The 18,418-nt window shown below is 31.8% G+C and overlaps 1 protein-coding gene across 1 annotated transcript in view; it reads left to right on the top strand.

The window, feature by feature from the left end:
• Positions 1-2,504: 2,504 nt before the first annotated feature.
• LOC111084944 (homer protein homolog 2-like) overlaps positions 2,505-18,418 on the top strand; it is a gene marked incomplete at its 5' end in the record, with an annotated part of 22,793 nt that continues 6,879 nt past the window's right edge. Inside the window, 3 exons of the mRNA XM_022381626.1 lie at positions 2,505-2,661; positions 5,670-5,789; positions 13,577-13,648. Coding sequence (XP_022237334.1) covers positions 2,505-2,661; positions 5,670-5,789; positions 13,577-13,648 — 349 coding nt within the window. The remainder of the gene's footprint in view (positions 2,662-5,669; positions 5,790-13,576; positions 13,649-18,418) is intronic.

Genomic DNA, 18,418 nt, shown 5'->3' on the forward strand with positions numbered 1-18,418 from the left:
ATATGTCCTTGCTCTTCACAGTTCCAACAACCTTTCTGGGTAGCAGCCTTTCCTGGTGTGGCATCTTCCCTGTGTTGAAGTTTCCAGCATTGAGCTTTCTTGTGCCCAGGTTTGTTACAGTGCCAGCAAAGTCCCTCAAACCTCTCTGAAAGCTGACATTTTCTGGTCTTGAATCCTGATGACTGTACCAAGCTTGGTACCTCTGTGCTGGACTTAACATAGGATTCGAATTCAAGAGCTCTGGCCATTGCATGCTGCATAGTACAGGGGTGTGCTTGCTTCACTTGAACGGGACTGTCTAAGGAATCTACAAACTGATCCCTCAGCAACAACTTGAGGAGATCGGGTGGTGCAGTTGGGTAGGCCTTGTGTGCCATGCTTTCCAAATCCTGTGCCAGCTCTTGCAGGCTCTCCCCTTTAGCACAGACTCTCGTCCTAAACCTAGCCCTGTAGTCTTAAGACTGATTTTGGGTTCCATACCTGAGTTCTAGAGCAGCTACCAGTGTTCTATAGTTGTGTCTGTTGTCTGCTGACAACTGTCTAATATTTCCAGTGGTTGTTCCTTCAAGCTCGTCGCCAGATATACTTGACTTTCTGCTCCTTTGAAGTTAAAGTAACTGTGGAAATTATGTGTATTGCAAAGTTGTATTGAAAAAGAACAAACTAGATTTATTCAAGAAAGGACTTATATTGCTGAAGTTCTTCCGAAAGAATTTTTACGGGAAATTAACAAATGAACATAGACATAACAAATTGGTGTCAGAAGTGGGATGGAAAAGAGAAGTGGCAAATTAAACTACAGCTTAGCAGATTTTATGGCAGGAATACAAGAACAGCAAAAGAAACAAGAAGAACGAGAAAATAAACAAGAACAGAAACAAGAAGAACGAGAAAATAAACAAGAACAAGAAACAAGAAGAACGAGAAAATAAACAAGAACAGAAACAAGAAGAATGAGAAAAGAAACAAGAAGAGAGAGATTACAGCAGTTGTTGGAGGAAAAAGAAAAGAAACAAGAAGAACGAGAAAATAACCAAGAAGAGAGATTACAGCAGTTGTTGGAGGAAAAAGAAAAGAAACAAGAAGAGAGACAACAGCAGTCGCAAGAAAACCTGCAACAGTGGCAGCTCGAACAGTAAAATAAACAAGATAAGAGATTACAGCAGTGACAACTAGAACAAGAAAGGAAACAGGAAAAAAGTCTCCAACAGTTACAGGAACGTCAACAACAGTGGCAAGAAGTACAAATGGAAAACATTAGCAAATTTCAAAGTGAATTAAATACATTAAAGGATGATTTACTGTCTTTTACACAAGGAGGGTATATCAGCCATCTACCTAATCAGCCTCAGGCAACGAGAAGCTCCTTCCAGACCCCGCAGCTAAACCCTAATGCAGACATCTTCAGTACTATTAAAAGTCACATCCCAGATGTGAATGTCAGCAATAGGGGTGATCTAGTACGAAGAAAGCCACAGGAATTCGATGGTAAGGCACCGTGGGAAGCATATAGAGCACAATTTGAGCTCCTGGCAGAGATGAATGGATGGACGGCACACGGTATAATTCACAACGATTTACGCACTTTCTTACAACTTTACTCGATTATCTGTCTCCCTATCTCTCTGTCTGCTATCCAATTAATTATCTCGCTTTATTTGCCGCACTTATGGTCATGAATAGAGGGCGTCTAGAATGCACTCGCCTCTTCATGAACCTTCTAGACACTTATCACGTGTTACCAGTGTCACGTGACCTCCGCTGTAGTAACAATATATATATATATATATATAGTGTAAGTAAGTTAAGTAAAAGTAACATAAAGTTAATGAGAGATATAGTCAAATAGATCTCGACTGTGTTTGTAAGTTTAGTCATGAAGAGTGTATAGTGTCAATTTTTAAAGTGTGATAATTGCAGATTGTATTATAATAACAGAGTAGAGAAGAAAAATTTATCTTATCAAATGGGTTCTAAAGTAACTGAAACAGCCTGTGTGTACTTTTGACGTAAAAGATACTATTATTCAAAGTTCTGGATGCAACTTTGGTAACCCTCAGGGTAATGTAAGTCAATTTATCGCTGATTGTATTGTGATAACAGAGTAGAGAAGAATAATTCATCTAGTCAGACTAGCGTGTGTGGATTCTTGACAAAAATATACTATTTTTCAAAGCTCTGGATACAACTGTGGTGATTAACTGTGTAATAAACATTTGTATATACATTTGACTCGTTTCAAATATGTTACTTTAAAACAAGTACGTTTTCCGTTTATCATTGAAATTTATCGCCAACAAGTCACAGACAGTTGCTGTAAAGAATCCTGCCCACACATGCATAAAAACCTGACAGTTATAATCAGAAAGCTGTGAAAATGTAGTTAATTGTATTCATAATGTTCATTCTCCATGTATCTCGGGCTTATTAGTTATTTTTGTAATATTTATGAAGTATTAAACATTCAAATAACTAATGTTTTTAATTTTATGGTATGCATGTAGCTCAGCTAATGCTAAGAAGTGGGAGATTGAATTACAGACTCTCAAAAACAATAACGTACGTTTGGCGGGTGCACTGCAGGAAAGTACAACTAATGTAGAAGAATGGAAAAAACAGTTGCAGACACTGAAAGACGAAAATGCTAAAATGAAATCTCGGGTAAGAAGTTTTATATCAGCATATGATATGGCTTTAAGAAAATGCATATAAAGCAGTAATACTGTTAATATATGTTAATTTACAAAATGTGCATCAGCACTCACTTCCGTGAAGGAAAAACATACATTTTTCTATGTTTCATTCTTTTAAAAAAAATTAAGATTTTATGAAAATATCTGATTTCATCATTTCCTACCATGAAGTAAATAAATCAATAATTAAATATATTACTCACTTGTATATCTTGTGATCTTGGCTACTACGAATGTGCATATATATATATATATATATATATATACATACATAAATGGGTCACAGCATGAATTGTTCTATCCAGTACCTGTTGCTAGTGGCCTGTAAGATGAACAGCAGGATCATGTTTGTAGAAATACTAACTTAAATTTTTAGCAGAGAGTTTCAAATTTAGTCTTAATGTTTTTTTGTTTTTTACAAAAATAAAAGTCAGAAATGGGATGAATTGTATGGCATAATTATTAGAATATACATTTGGAAACTTGTATTGTAACCAACTAGATTTGGAACTGAAAATTTTAAGATTCAATCCAAGGGAAATTTAGTTATAAATATTGTAATTTTTTTCATATTTGTTTCAAAACCACCCCTAAAACTATAGATAGAGCTGTTTTGTTTTTGGTATTTAAGCATACACATTGTTTGCTTATAATGTACAATTGTTAAAGAAATTTGCAAAATAAGTATTTCCAGCATCTCACTCTAATCTCTGTGTTTGCTATTGAAACAATACCTTGTTTGTTTATCTCCAAAGAAATTGGCACAAGAAGTATTTTCAGCATGTTATGTTAGTCTCTTTGTTTTTAGTATTTATATGTAGGCTTACCTATGAAGAAATTAAATTGACACAAAAAGTATTTCCATGCAGGATCTCACTTTAATCACTTTTTTGGTATTTAGGCACCTTGTTTGCTTATTTCCCTTGTTGAAGTAGTTGGTATAAGAAGTATTTCTAGCATCCTGAACAACCTAAAATTAATGAAAACTAATTATGAGAAATTATAATGGCAGTCTTTTGATTAATTTGGTAGTAGGAATAAATAGAAATAGTAATAATCAAAAATACTAATTTTGGTTAGTTGATTATTTTTTGCATCCATTATCATCAGCCTTTTGCTGTAAAGATTATGTTCCTTAATCTTAAATTCATGCTAATTTGTTGTTCAAAAATTTTAGCATCATGTTGTTTAGTTTACTTGCTGTGTAAGTCACAGAAATCAACTTTTCAAATTCTTTCTTTTTTTGTTAGGTTATAATATTTTGTCTGTACTTGTTCCTAGGTTATCCATACATTCTGTTCTCGATTTGAAAGTGTCATAATATTACATGGTGTTAATTAACTAATACCTGCAAATAGGGTGATATTTTATGTTTTGTAACAACAGGTGGCAGCTATGGTACACTGATTTTATGTTGTATATTTCTCCACATTAGGCCATCCTGAAAGATCATGGCTTATTGAATGGGGCATTCAGTAACTGATTGTATGGACAACTGAGTCCTATTTCATAGCCCTTCAACTTAACAGGTTTAACCTACTAGAAATTAATTTTATGCAGTTAGGCTTATTGCTATATAAATGCTTAAATAGACCATTTTCATTAAGAATGCTGTAGACAACACCAGAAATGTTGCAGTATACTTGCCAGAATTAAGGTATATGGTTTCACTTTGAACTACACCATGAAACACAAAAAATAGCTTAATAGAATGTGGTATTTTCTGGTACTTCTGATATTCTCTAAGAAAGACAAGGTAGGTCTGCTAAATCAAGATATTTACTGCAAAATTATACTATATTCTCTGACTAACTGAGTTTGTGAGAGAAAAAAAAAGACTTAACAGAAATGTATACTCACAGTAAACAATCTTTAATCAAACAAACACATTAAACTTGCTACATTGCACAGTTGCTTTCACTGGAGAATTAGGTTTGACATCATCTACAGCAGTGGTCGGCAACCTTTTTTGATCGCGGGTCAATAATTTTGCATTGTGTTGGGTCAGTGATAATCATATAATTATTAATACCGGTACACGTATTTTAAATGTATATGTTTATTTACATACAAAAAAATTAATAGTTCTAATGGTGAAGCCAACTTTTGGCTGGTCAGCCAAATTATTGCCGCGGGTCACTAAGTGACCCGTGGGTCATAGGTTGCCGACCACTGATCTACAGCTTACTCCAATGAGGTTGTATGCAAAACTTAGTTAACTCGGCAGTGTCAGACTGATCCAGAGTGACTAGTGCTATACACATGACTGGTCATTCCCAATAACAGATAAGAGAGGTATTACCTCAAGAGATCACCTGACTGCCAGAGTGAAAGTGAACTGTCTAACTTTGCATATTACAGGTGACTTTACAGCCATGTGTCCCATAGAAAGACAAAAGGTACTACTTTAGGTGAATGAGACAAAACAATAGATAGCTAGAGTAACAAGAACTTAATGATCTTCTTGATCAACCTGTTATATGCAAACTGCATGTACCTGCAGAAATAATTTTTTTAAATTTTTTTATTACTACAAGAAGGTAGAAAATACATGGTATGCTCGTATACCACACTAGATACATCACTGAGTATATGACATGTGCCTATCAATTGGCTGAAGTTGATTATTAGGATATAAACCAGCATGTTATTATTATGTTTGAAAAATCTAGTGCATATATATGTACATCCTCAACTTCCATCTTATACAATGGTCAAATGTAGAAACAAGAAAATAAAATGTTCTCAGAAATTCAGACAGAAACATTTAATTTCCAAATAAAATGTGTTATAGAGATTACTATTCATAATATGTTTTGTACACTATCACTTGATTTATAACATTTTTCAGGCTTCATTTTATCTAAGAAAATATAATATGATTTGAAATCTTTATTATTTTTTTTAGTTCCTGAATAAACCTCATTCATAGTTCTACATATATTGATAATAAAATTTATTTTGCATCTGATATAGATACTTCACTTAGAAGCTGCAGGTGGAAACACACAAGCTTTAGCTGAGTTAACTCAGGAGGTTTTCAGTCTTCGAGCTAAAGGGGACACATTAGCAACAGAGGTGAAAAAAAAAGATAAGGTAGAGATATCTGTGGTGGAACATGTTGTAAATCAAGTGTTTGTAATAAAACAAAGCTATTTTTTAGAGTTATATAAAGAAATAAATGTTTATTGTTTAGAGTCAATGGGATTTTATGTCTGTGTATTGTGAACACTAAAATTCACATTGTATTATAAAAGTGAGATTACTTTAGATACAGAATTGATATTATCATGGATAAATATTTGTGAAACAGATTATAATATAATAATAAGCTATGATACCAGATTTTCTAAAGAGAGTATTTTACTATGTTTTAATAAATAATCATGTAACATTAGAAAACCTTGGCCTATGCTGTATTTCTTGCTACATTTTAAACATTTGTTTTGGTTGCAGAACACAACTGTTTCTTGTTTTTTACATTAAACCTTGTTGTAATTTTTTTCTATTATTAAGTAATTACTCTTGTAATATTTAGTAAGAAGAAGAATGTGAAATCCAGTCTACTTAAAGAAAACAAAAGCATTTTATTTCTCCAGTTAGAAGTTCCACTGCTTTAGGTAACCAACCTTCACCAATAGCCCTAACTTAACAAATAATCAAAATTACAATACAAAGAAAAATTCCACTTACTTGCTGATTCTTTTGTATCAGTATTTCTTCATTAAAACACTAAAACCAATATTTGCAGCATTGAACTAACTAACCAACAACCTCACTAACTCAACATCTCAATAATACACAAGAATGAACTCATTCACTCTAGTCTGACTCTTACTTTAAATCTAGCTCAAAATTTATTCATAAATTTTGGGAAAGGTTCCAAATTTTAAGCCATACTTATATCAAACCTCTTTCCAGCCAAACAACAATGCAAACAATACATAACCTATAACACTGCCTTGATCCCTAGTTGTGAAATCCCTTGAACAGTCCCATTACACAGAGAAAATGATGACACAATAATCTTAAATTATCATAATTAGCAATATAATGATTCTTAGCAATTAATAATATTAATATTCATAAATATAAAACTTATAATAATTATCAGGTCAAATAGTTATAGCTGTAGAATCTTTGTAGTTCAACATATTGGAAGGCTACCCATCTGTGAATCCATTGACTCCTGGGCTGATTTCTTTAAATAATGTACTCATGACCTTAGTTTGAGCAAAATGATGTATCTTAAGCTGAACTTTATCCTTAAGTCCAGCTCTTATTCCTCTTTTCCAATGTCTAGTTAGCTTTTTGTTGTTCTTCTGGTATGTTTGGGATCTGGAATATATCATCCAGGTATTGTCTTGATTTATTATCATCTGCTGATTCATATTCATCTCAGTCTTGGTTGTAATGTCCAAGTTTTCCACACTTAGAGAAGTTTCCTTTCTCTGTCATACTTTTGGAGCAGTATATTTTATTTATTACTTAAAGAATTTTGCATGCAGTTGTTGGCAATATATCCTTTTCAGGTTGCAGTTGTGTGGAATTCACTTAGAATAATAAGGTAGGAGCTGTAAAATAACAAGAAATTCACCAGATTTTGTATTAAATAAAGGGTAGAAAACATGTAATATGCCTACATACTACAGTTGAAACACCTATTTTTAACCTTATGGTTTCCTTTTTTCTTTCTTTCTCAGTAAACAATTGTCTAATTAATCATTTGGATTTTTCTTGACTACATTCTTTGATCTGATGACCCTATAATTTCTTAATGGTGTTTTAATCTGTTTATCTGTAACTTTAATTGATTCAGGTTCCATTGCTAACTGAACAACTTCTCTTTTAAAGATGTACATCTATGTTGCTTTCATTAATGCTATTTTAATCTTCATCCACCATGGCATGTATAAATTGGTGGCATACGAACAAATCTACCATTTCATATGGATCATCTGGATAAGATGACAAGGAAAGTCTTCCCATATCTTTAGCAAGTTCAGCTAAGGTCTTGTGTTTTCTCCTTATTCTGCTTCCAAACTTTACTTTAGAAACTTTCTTCTGATGTGGTGCCCCAAATCTGTTTAATTAAACAACCACTAATGGCTAGTAATTGTTATATATTGGCTCTCTCTCTTTGTTGGAATGTTGCTTAATGTTGATCCATTTCAATAATCAGTAAGAAGAAGAGCTTGCCTTTCATTGTTCCATTCATTCACTTTGGAACTTATTTCAAACTGTGCCTGATATGCCTCACATGAAACCTTTCCATCATAATCTGTTGGTTTCTTGATAGGGCAATGTTGCTGAAATACCTTTCTGGATTCAATAAATTGATGAAGTAGTAGTAGAGGTGGATTAGTACATTAAAGTTCTGCATTTACAGATGATATAACAGTAATAATAATAGGTGTAGACCAAATGGGTTCTCCTATCCCATATGGGATAGCTAATTAAGTTTGAGGTTGGAAATTTTGAGTGGATGCAGAGAGAGGTGTGGCTACTTTGATCCTTGCATTATCCAGTTCAGTTACTAGATGTTTTACCTTGACATTGATGCCTTTTTTTACATTTCCCATAATTTCTTCAACCTTGTTGCCATAATTCTTTCATGCTTCATTGATATATTTTCATACTTGTTACATTTTGTTTTTACAATCCTTTCATACATCTTGTATGGCTTTTTTAACTTCAATATTTACAATTTCTATGGTTTATTTGAACTTGTTATAGTTCTTCTGTACTTCATTAATATCCTTTCATACTTATTAGATATTCTTGTTATAATCCTTCTTTACATCTTTTATGGCTTTCTTAATTTCAATCTGTACATTTTTTTATGATTTCTTTGATTTTGTCTTTGTTCCAATTGCTTTTTTTACATTTGTAATTTTTCTGTAAATCTATATCAATCTTGTAATTCCTCTGTTAACTTCCTGTCTCTTTTTTATTTTTTAAGTTTCTGCCCCTTTTTTTAACTACTTTGGTAAATGATCAAGTCATTAAGCTATGCTCATCATGCTATTGTGTCATACCTCTCTTCAGCCAAACAACAACACAAATTTCTAAAAAATCCTGGATTAAAAATATAGCCTACAACACTATTAAAGACAATTTTAGGTTGTTAATTCTTATCTTCTGTTCTTATTCAAGACACACTCATTTCATTATTCCATTGTATTACAACTGTATTACAGACACAGATGTTTTACTGTTTTCTACACTAAACCATATTCATACCTGTTTTCTTTTTTTATTATATTACACCTTTATTGAAGACACTCATGTTTTACTGTTTCCTATTAAATATGCAGTTAGTTGATTATTTATTACTTTACACAGCATTATTGAAGACAGAGAAGTTTCATTATTGCTTACATTACAACTTTGGAGAAGATACAGGTAGTTTAGTATTTCTTACAATACTGTTAATGCAAATATGGATATTTAATATTTTTTTATATTCCAGTTTCTTGGAGGTAGCCAGTTTTTTATTAATGCATTATGTCCTTTTAAAAATAGAATTAGTTCTTTTTGTATTACTTTAGAGTATTATTGAAGGCATATTTGTTTAATTGAATATGCAGCTGTTTCATTATTTTTTGCATTAAACAAACACTTGTAGTCATTATTTCTTACACTACAACTTTATTAAATACAAAACTATTTCATAGTATTTTACATTCCAGCTTTATTGAACACCTAACTGTTTCATCATTTCTTAAATTACAGCTTTATTCCCTAAGTGATAATTTTTTAGTAACCATTTCATTATTTCTAACAGTGCAACCCCTTTAAAGGCATAACTGCTTAATTATTTTTTATATTATGGTTTTATTGGAGATATAGCTGATTGATCATTTCAAGTGTTATAACCTTGGTTTGTAAGGTGCAAATTGTTCATTATTTTTCACAATGCAAATTTTGATTCAGGCACATCTGTTTTAGTATTTTTATTACTACTAGTCTGACTGCAACTAAAACTAGTTTGTTATTTCTTGCCTGCAAAGTAAAGCAGTATTGAAGATATGAAATGTATTTTTCTTACATTACTGCCTTATTCTCGATACAGTTTATTCATGATGTTAGTTATTACTTTATGTGCAACCCAGTTAATAAATTTAATAATTCTGACATTTCATTAAAACATCATTTGAAAGCAAACATTCATTTATAAAATACATAATTATAACATCACTTTCAACAGAACAATTAATCAGCTTTGTAATTTCATCATTACAATGATACTTAAAAAAATAGTGACCTGCCAGAAGTATTGAGAGCTTCTTGAACATGATACATGTCCTATCAATCGTTCTTTGAAAATTAGTCCAATGAATATAAATGAAAATACATTAATTAAGTAAATTAGTTTGTCAAAATTTGAGCATGATGTACACATTTCATGAATTATTTGAATTTCAGAAAGGATAAATTATAGGGTTCTGTAAGTGTCAAAAATTAATACTTGAAAAAGTCAATTTTTGATCAAGCAAGATCTAAGTTGAAGATACCATTCAACAGTATCAGGAACTTAATAGATCAACATCTATAAAAAATTGAACAAACATTCAAATTAGCCAAAAGTTATCACAAAAATTTACTTCATCAACTGCATAGTGACTACTGTACTGATAGTTGAACATGTTATATTAAAACAATTTTGAATATGCAAGTCAGCAAGTCACATGACAACTGTAACCAGTATAAAATCAGAGTAGAATGGCGTGTATCAAAACTACATTTTATCATATGAATTTTGTAAGTAGTATGATATCATCAAAAATTGGTTACATTTGGGAAGGGTATGTAATAGCTATTTCCAACACAAAATATTCATACATTTACATATTCAGGAAAGGAAAACCAACCATAGAAAAATGTATGAACAGTACCTAAACAGGAGAAATAGCAGTATGTAGTGACACTTGACATAATGTATGTGTACCTTGGAAATCATAACAAATCTTGTGCAATTTGCTACTGGTCAATGAGTGAAAGAAAGTTTCAAAATTGCTATATGGCTTGTTGTGAAATGTTTTCAAATGGATTCATTATCACCTCTGAATACTATGCCAAGGACAAATTAAGGATCAGGAGAATGGATACAAAGTTCAAGATGAAGTCTGATTATTGTCAGGCCAATGTTCTTGACCTTTTTACCACACAGAAATACCAGCTTTGTAAGCAAACAAATCAACTAGGTATGGGTTTACCATGGTAAAATTTTCAGTCATAACTCCCATTCAACCATCACATACCTCAAGCAGCTAGAGAATGAAACAGGCATTCATGCTATTTCATATGAAGACATACCAGACACATTGCCAGATGCAGTGCCTGTGAATTTCTGTGCAACTGGACTGTTAAAACAGGTGCTGGAAAACCATTATCATCATACACTAGATAGATGATGGAAACCAAGCAAGGAAGAGTGGTGTGCTTTAGACATGATAACCTTATGACTGAGTCTTTTGCAATGGAAGCTATGCTACAAAACTATATTTAAGATGTATGGTTATCAGATAGAGCATGAGCAGATGTGGCAACACGGACTGTAATAATTTGGACAGGTTCCAAAATCATTTTAATATAACATACTCAATCCGCTATATTCATTTTAGTCATAAGTGAAAAGTCATTATCTGTAAACTCTGCATAATTATGAGTACTTTGGAAAGGCTGGAATACAAAAACTGTATGTCATACCAAAATAATTTGCACTATATTGATTGGCATAAAGCATATCAGCACTAAAATCTTCACTATTTTTGATTTGATGATGAAATATGGGTATGGAATGAGGCTGATAAACAAATATGATGAGTGTTCTGTGTGATAACTGTGAAGAACTTTAGTTGGGGTGTTATGATATTGTTTGCTCTGTAAATTGGGCATGTCTAGTATTTTGTATCCAAATTGACAGATCTTAATGAATACCATCTGGAAACCATGACAAATAACTACTTAACAAGCTGACATGTTCTAATAAGATAGCACCTTTCGCTCCTAGCATGAACGACCCATTCCTGATTTCAAATGATCAGTATTAAAATTTTTTACTGACTTACCCAGAACTAGGATCTTAAACTATTATTCAATCTATCTGGAAGAGTTCATTTGAAAGGTTAGAACACAAGCTTCCAGTTTTCATGAGGTAGTCAAGCTTTTGAAACAAAGTGGAGAAATTGCTCCAAACACATATTAAAACCTAGAATAGATCATTCCTTGAAGAATAGGTTAAGTATGGTACAACAGTGTTATAAAACAGCAACAATTAAGACCTCCCTCCATGAAAACATGTAAAGATTCTTTAAGCATCACAATGTACTTGTTCATCAGTTACAAAACATCCATTATTTCTAACACTTACTCATAATAACATTTTTAAGATTACATGTAGTTAATTAACTTTGGAAATATAATCTCACAGCAAATAACTATTACAGGATGTTTTCCACTAGTGCTAAATCTCAAATCAACAAATGCTTAAGAGAATTAGCTGATTCAAGATTTACTTGTTTAATCTTTTTTTTTTTCCAGATTCCTCAATTGTTCATTATCCAGTAGAGGTTACAAATACATTTTCTTATTAGTTCAATGGTATCACTAACTCTAGAGTTGGTTAGTTATTACTCTTTTCTAGGTAAAATATAAACACCTTCACTGGATCTTAATGTTTTATGTTGATCATTTGAATGGATTATTTTTCAGAAATAAGCTTACATGACAGAAGCTTAGAGATTTCTTATTATATATTTTGTTCTTTACTTGGAATAACAATTACTGGTATGCTAATATCAAATCTGTGTAAAAAACATCATAGAAGCTTGGTGATATCCTTGCTAATTTTGTTGTATATTGCTGAAGTGAGATAGTGGGGTTCCTATGTGTTTTTGTGGCAATGCTTTTCTTTCAAATACCTGTGTTTATCTGCATCATTGAAGTCAGCTAATAGATTTTATAACTTATGTTTGCCTAAGAATGATGCAATCTAAAATATATTTATTGGTCTACACCACCAAAATTGGCTAATGGGTTATTTAATTGATGTTTGCTTGACATTGGCACACTGAAGTATGTTTCAACTCTTGGATTCCTAAAATTAAATTTATCTAAAAAATCTTATTAGAAATTTCCTGATACATTCTTAGATTTTGATTTTTGCATTATACTTATTTATGCTCATTTTGCTTACTAACCATGACAGAAGCTTATGGATATACTGTAAAATCTGTTTTTACTTTCACACTTTGCTTTGCACTTTCTGTTAGTTCGTGTGTTACATGTAATTATACTAGACTGTTATTAATACACTTTAATTATTATTTTTTCTGTATCCTGTGTCAAGTTAAGTCTCTGAACATTTTTATAAGATCCTCTTGGTAAGTTCAAAATTTTAGTGTTGCTCAAAAAAATATCAGTTACTGGTTTACGGAAGTTAAATTTGCATGATTGACATGTGAAAGCTTGTTGTGCCATCATGTGTTTCTCTGATTTAATGGATTGCCAAGTTTAAGCTTAATATTCTCTGCACATAATGTAGTTTGTTGCTTGAGTTATGAGTTTTAGACAATCTGCACAAAAACTGTAAATATACTATGAAAATTTCAGTTCTTTTACATGAATCCCCCCAGTGGCACAGCGGTATGTCTACGGACTTACAATGCTTGAAACCAGGTTTAGATACCCATGGTGGGCAGAGCACAGATGGCTTATTGTGTAGCTTTGTGCTTAATTATAAACAAACAAATCTTTTACATGATGTTTGATAGTTGATTGCCTAAATCAAGTTTTTCATACAGTTTTGACAGAATCTTTATTGTTGTATTATAAAATTTAGCTTAAACATCTGATATCAACATGTTTTAATCTTCCAGGAACTGGAATATTTAAGGAAGAAATTAGATGAGTCTCCAGCATCAAACATAAAGGCAGAAGACAAACTTAAGGTGTGTGATTGTTTTTATTTTTAAATTCTTGGTTAGGGAGAGAGCAACATTCCTTAGAAGGTGTATAGAAAATCTGTATGTAAATTTCAAGTACACACACACATATATATGACTTTCTATTTATCTGTTTCTTTGTTTAGAACTAGTTCTCATCCTGTGGTGGGACAGTGGTAAGTCTATGGACTTACAATGCTAGTTTTCTGAAAAATGAAAACATAGTTTTTTCATGTATAAGATGCTGTGATTGGGTTGGTTAAAGCTTTTAGGTACAGGGAGTTTATATATAACATATACATGTCTGTTGTTTCTATTATCTGAACTTTAGTTACTGATCTGTAAACTTAATGTGTGCAAACCATCATGTTTTTTTTGTTAAATTTTTTAATTCTTTGTGTAACTAAGGATTTTTCTCTTCAAATATATTTAGTTCTTTTGATTTGTTTATGGTATCTTTTTCCATTAAATTTTCTTATTTAGAGTTGATTTTCTAGTTCCTTGCACCTAATTTGGAAAAGTTTTGTTCAGGAAAAAATCTCTTTAATAAAAGAGCTAAACTTGAGAGATGGAATTGTGTTCATGGTTAGAATGGCACTGACGGTGTAATGTAGGTTTATGTAAATTTCAAGTGATGTAGGTATTTAAGTCAGAATCTGATTTTAAATCTTACTTCTGATTATGGTAGCATAGAGTGCTGCCAAAAATGTAATATTTTTTTAAGACTGTACCACATTTTCAACAAAGCTAATTTTATTGTCCAACAATTCAGTGTTGTGCATTTGTTTGTAACATTTTATCTGTGCACAAATGCTGTTCCATTTATTTATTTTTGGTCAAAGCTTCCACTTACAGGAAGTTTGTGTCTGTTTGTTGACCAGTGAACTTAATGTTTGAAAATCATCATGTCCAAAATGGTATGACTGGCTTGGCATAAGTGTTCAGGTATAGGGAGTTCCTGTCTGTTGTGCATAATGTCTGTACTGTGTTTACTGATCCATGAAGTTAATGTTTGTTCTACTTCCCCATCATACTGTAAACCACATCTAGGTCACTTAGTGACAAATGTTATAGCATCAATAATTGTGAAATGTTTTTTGTTTAGATAAAGCCCTCAATTATAGTTGAAGATTGTATAAACATAAAACAACATGTTTAATAATATAATTGTAAATAGGGTTAAATCCTGTCATGTCAAATCACAGATACCGTAAAACAAGTAGGTCTCATAAACTTGATGGTGATTTGAAAGTCACAACTGGAAGATCTTACATTTTATTTTTCATGGTGTTGCTTGTGTTGAGTATGGAGTTGGGGTCCTTTATAAGCTTGGATAATTGGAGAGAAATCGGATTTTTTCTTTTTACTAAATGATTTATACCTTTTGTTACATTTTTTGATTCTTCATGTACATTAGTTTTTCCATTGGAATGTGTATAGTTCTTTTTATTTGTTTGTGATATCTCGTATCCAAAGTTGGTTTCCTAGTTTGGTATATTTCCTTTGGAAACTTTTTTTGTTCAGAATAGAATCTTTTTTAATCAAAGGGCTAAACTGTATGGTAGATGTCTAGTACAACATAGAGTATGACAGCTGTTGGGAAGATAGTATACGTGTTTATTAGTAATTATAGTCTGAATTCTTTATTAACATCTAAAAATTGTACTTGTGATTTGGAAATGTTGGCAGTAAATTTTATGAACTAAAGAGTTAACATACTTTATATATAAGTATAAAGTTTTTTTGTAATTCAGTTGAAGGCAGGGTAAGTTATAATTTCTTTATTAACATTCTTAACAATGTTGAAGAAATATTATCTCTGAGCAAGGAATAACTAAAAATTCCCATGTTGAAATAATAATGCAAAGTAAATCAATCATAGAATAAAATGGAATAAAAGAAAATGAAATATACTGAAGAGTAGTTAAATCAAAGCAAGTTGCATTTTCAGACAAAACCCCAAAACTGTAGGACACATTAATGCATAATTAACAACTGAAATGCTAAACCTCAAGGAAAAAAACTTAGCACCCACAGAAGAGACCAGAATCCTGTTACATAATAATAACTTTTAGAGAATATAGATACTTCCAGACTTTCTGAGAAGATTTAATGTTGGTATTACATTCCATTAACTTTTCAATGAATCTTTGTAAAATTGCATAAAGAGCAACTACAAGTATGGCAAAGACTTCTTATAAAAGCCCAAGGCCAAGATCTGGAATAAACATTTTCACATCAAATATAATAACATAAATAAAAGGTTATTATTCAACAAACAAACATATACCAAATGTCACATGAACAACATAATACAAGTATTCAACCCAAACTTCCACATGTAGTTGAAATTGGTACACATACATCATCTTGTGTATAAACAGCATCATATGTGATGAACATTTGCAAATAATTAATATGCTGAAGTTAAAAATATAAGCACTGCCAGGGCTGATAGGGTAAAATAGTAGCATTGCAAGGACCAATAGGGCAAAATAGAAGCATTGTGAGGACCGATTGGATAAAACAAATCCATGAAAACAACTTCATACTTTATTTCAGTACTAAAAATAACTTTGATTTTAAATGGTAAATTGTTTTCAGTTCAGGAAACAGAATTGTTTAAATTTGAAGAGCTAATGAAAATTCTAAAAATTGTAAAAAGTTTAGAAATGGCACATACATGCTCCACCAGCATAGTAGAACAGCTATGTTGATTTGGTACTCTAGCTGTGACAGGTTGCCATCCAACCAATCATAAAGTGCCACACCAGCTTACAGACTATATAAACATAGACATCCTATCACTTCCCCGGTACTAGTATTGAAGAAGGCATGCAAATATGTAGCAACTAGCATTTTAGATTATGAGTGTTATTTCCTGTGACAGGTTGAAGCCAAGCTGCATGAATCAGTGAGTTCTGTATGCAAGACATTTTGCAGTTTTAAGAAATTGGCACTGTTAATAACAAACTCAATTGGGGAAGAAAGGTCCAACTTTCCACCATTGATTTGAAGCATCTCAGGATATGCTATTTGCAGTAAAGATCTGGCTTCTATCCTGGATTTAAGTAAGGGTGTCTTAGTCATTCTGTGGAGAGTTAGAAACAACTTAGCTCAGTGCAGCCTCAATGAACATATAGTTACATGATATTAAGTCTTTGCTGTGCAGAAGAAACATAAAGAAAATACTGAAATGAATATTGAAAATGAAACAGTGGGATGAGCAGGTCTGACAGATGGTGTTATTTACTGGATGTTGGACATAAAAAACTGTTTTTAAGAGTTTTTATTTATTGATTTTATATTTAATGATTATTTAGTTTTTATAACAAGTTTTGTTACGTAACTTGGTACAAGTTGTACATTGTGTATGTGGTTTGATTGTTGTACTAGGCTTTCATAATATTGTTGACAAAGTTTCTAAGTTTTTCTCATTGTTTGTAATATTGTTGTCATTAGAGGGCTAGATATTTCTAGATTTTTCTGTCACATGTTATAAATACATGCAGATACAGAAAGGAAGAAAAGAAAGCAAGTTAAGTGGGAGATAATTTGACAGACCTAGACTAAGTGATTGGCAGTTTAGCCATGACAGGTGGTTTCTAAAGAAGTTAAGTCAGAAAAAGTGAAGTTAAGTTAGAAAAAGTTGAGTTAAAATGAAAATGAAGCTAGACTGCATGAATGTTAGTTTAGCCATAATGAGCGATATTTAAAGTGAGTTTCACAGTTAATAGAGATAAGGAGAGATAACTTGTCTTGTCAAAGGGTTTTGTAAAATAATTGAACCCACTTGTGTGGACTTTGACGAAAAGAAGACAATTATTTAAAATCCTGGATACAACTGTGGTAACCCACTGGGTAACGTAAGTGAATTTATTGCAGATTGTATAGTGACAAAGAGAGATAGAGAAGAATAATTCATCTTGTCAATTGGATTCTAAAGTAACTGAACTAGCCTGTGTGGACTTTTGACGAGAAAAGAGGATTATTTAAAGCTTTAGATACAACTGTGATAAATATTAGAGTAACAAACTTTTGTACATACATTTGACGTGTTTTGAAAATATTATTTTAAAACAAATGGATTGTGTTTTGTCTGTTTATTGTTGACATTTATCACCAGCAAGTCACAGACACCTACTGTAAAGGAATCCCAGCCCATATTCAAAATCTGACACTGGAGTCCAACACTGAGTTTTTCAAAAGTGACTGATAGCAGGATATTGAAAGAAGGAAATGAGGACAGTACCACTATCAAACTACAACATCTACAAAGAAGTGTGATGGTGAATCTGTACAGTTTTTGGGTATAGCATCCTTTACAACTGTTAGAGACTTAGTAAAATTGATGACACATTGATAGTAGAGAAATACAGACATGTGCAATATGACATCCCATTAGAAATGCATCTTGCTTGACCAAGGAGGATAGTAATCCTCATCATATTACCATAATGTATTCAGTTATATGTTTGTATACTGTAATTATGGTTCAGTCTGTTGTAAATCTGTAGACCTAACTAAACTTCTATGCTTATAAGAAAGCAATCCCTTTTCTGTGATACAAGGTCTTTCACCAGTGTTTCCATAATTATTTCCATTACTACATATATATATATGTGTGTGTGTGTGTGTGTGTGTTTATTTTAATGATTGTGGTAAAGTTTCAAGTTCAATATTCTTCTAAAGATTTTATCATTAATACTACTGTTTCTGTTACATAATATGTAATTTAAATATAATCCAAAATTACTATTGATTTAACTAACAATA

Source organism: Limulus polyphemus, unplaced genomic scaffold (genome assembly GCF_000517525.1).
Source record: "Limulus polyphemus unplaced genomic scaffold, Limulus_polyphemus-2.1.2 Scaffold179, whole genome shotgun sequence".
In the NCBI taxonomy this organism is placed as follows: domain Eukaryota; kingdom Metazoa; phylum Arthropoda; class Merostomata; order Xiphosura; family Limulidae; genus Limulus; species Limulus polyphemus.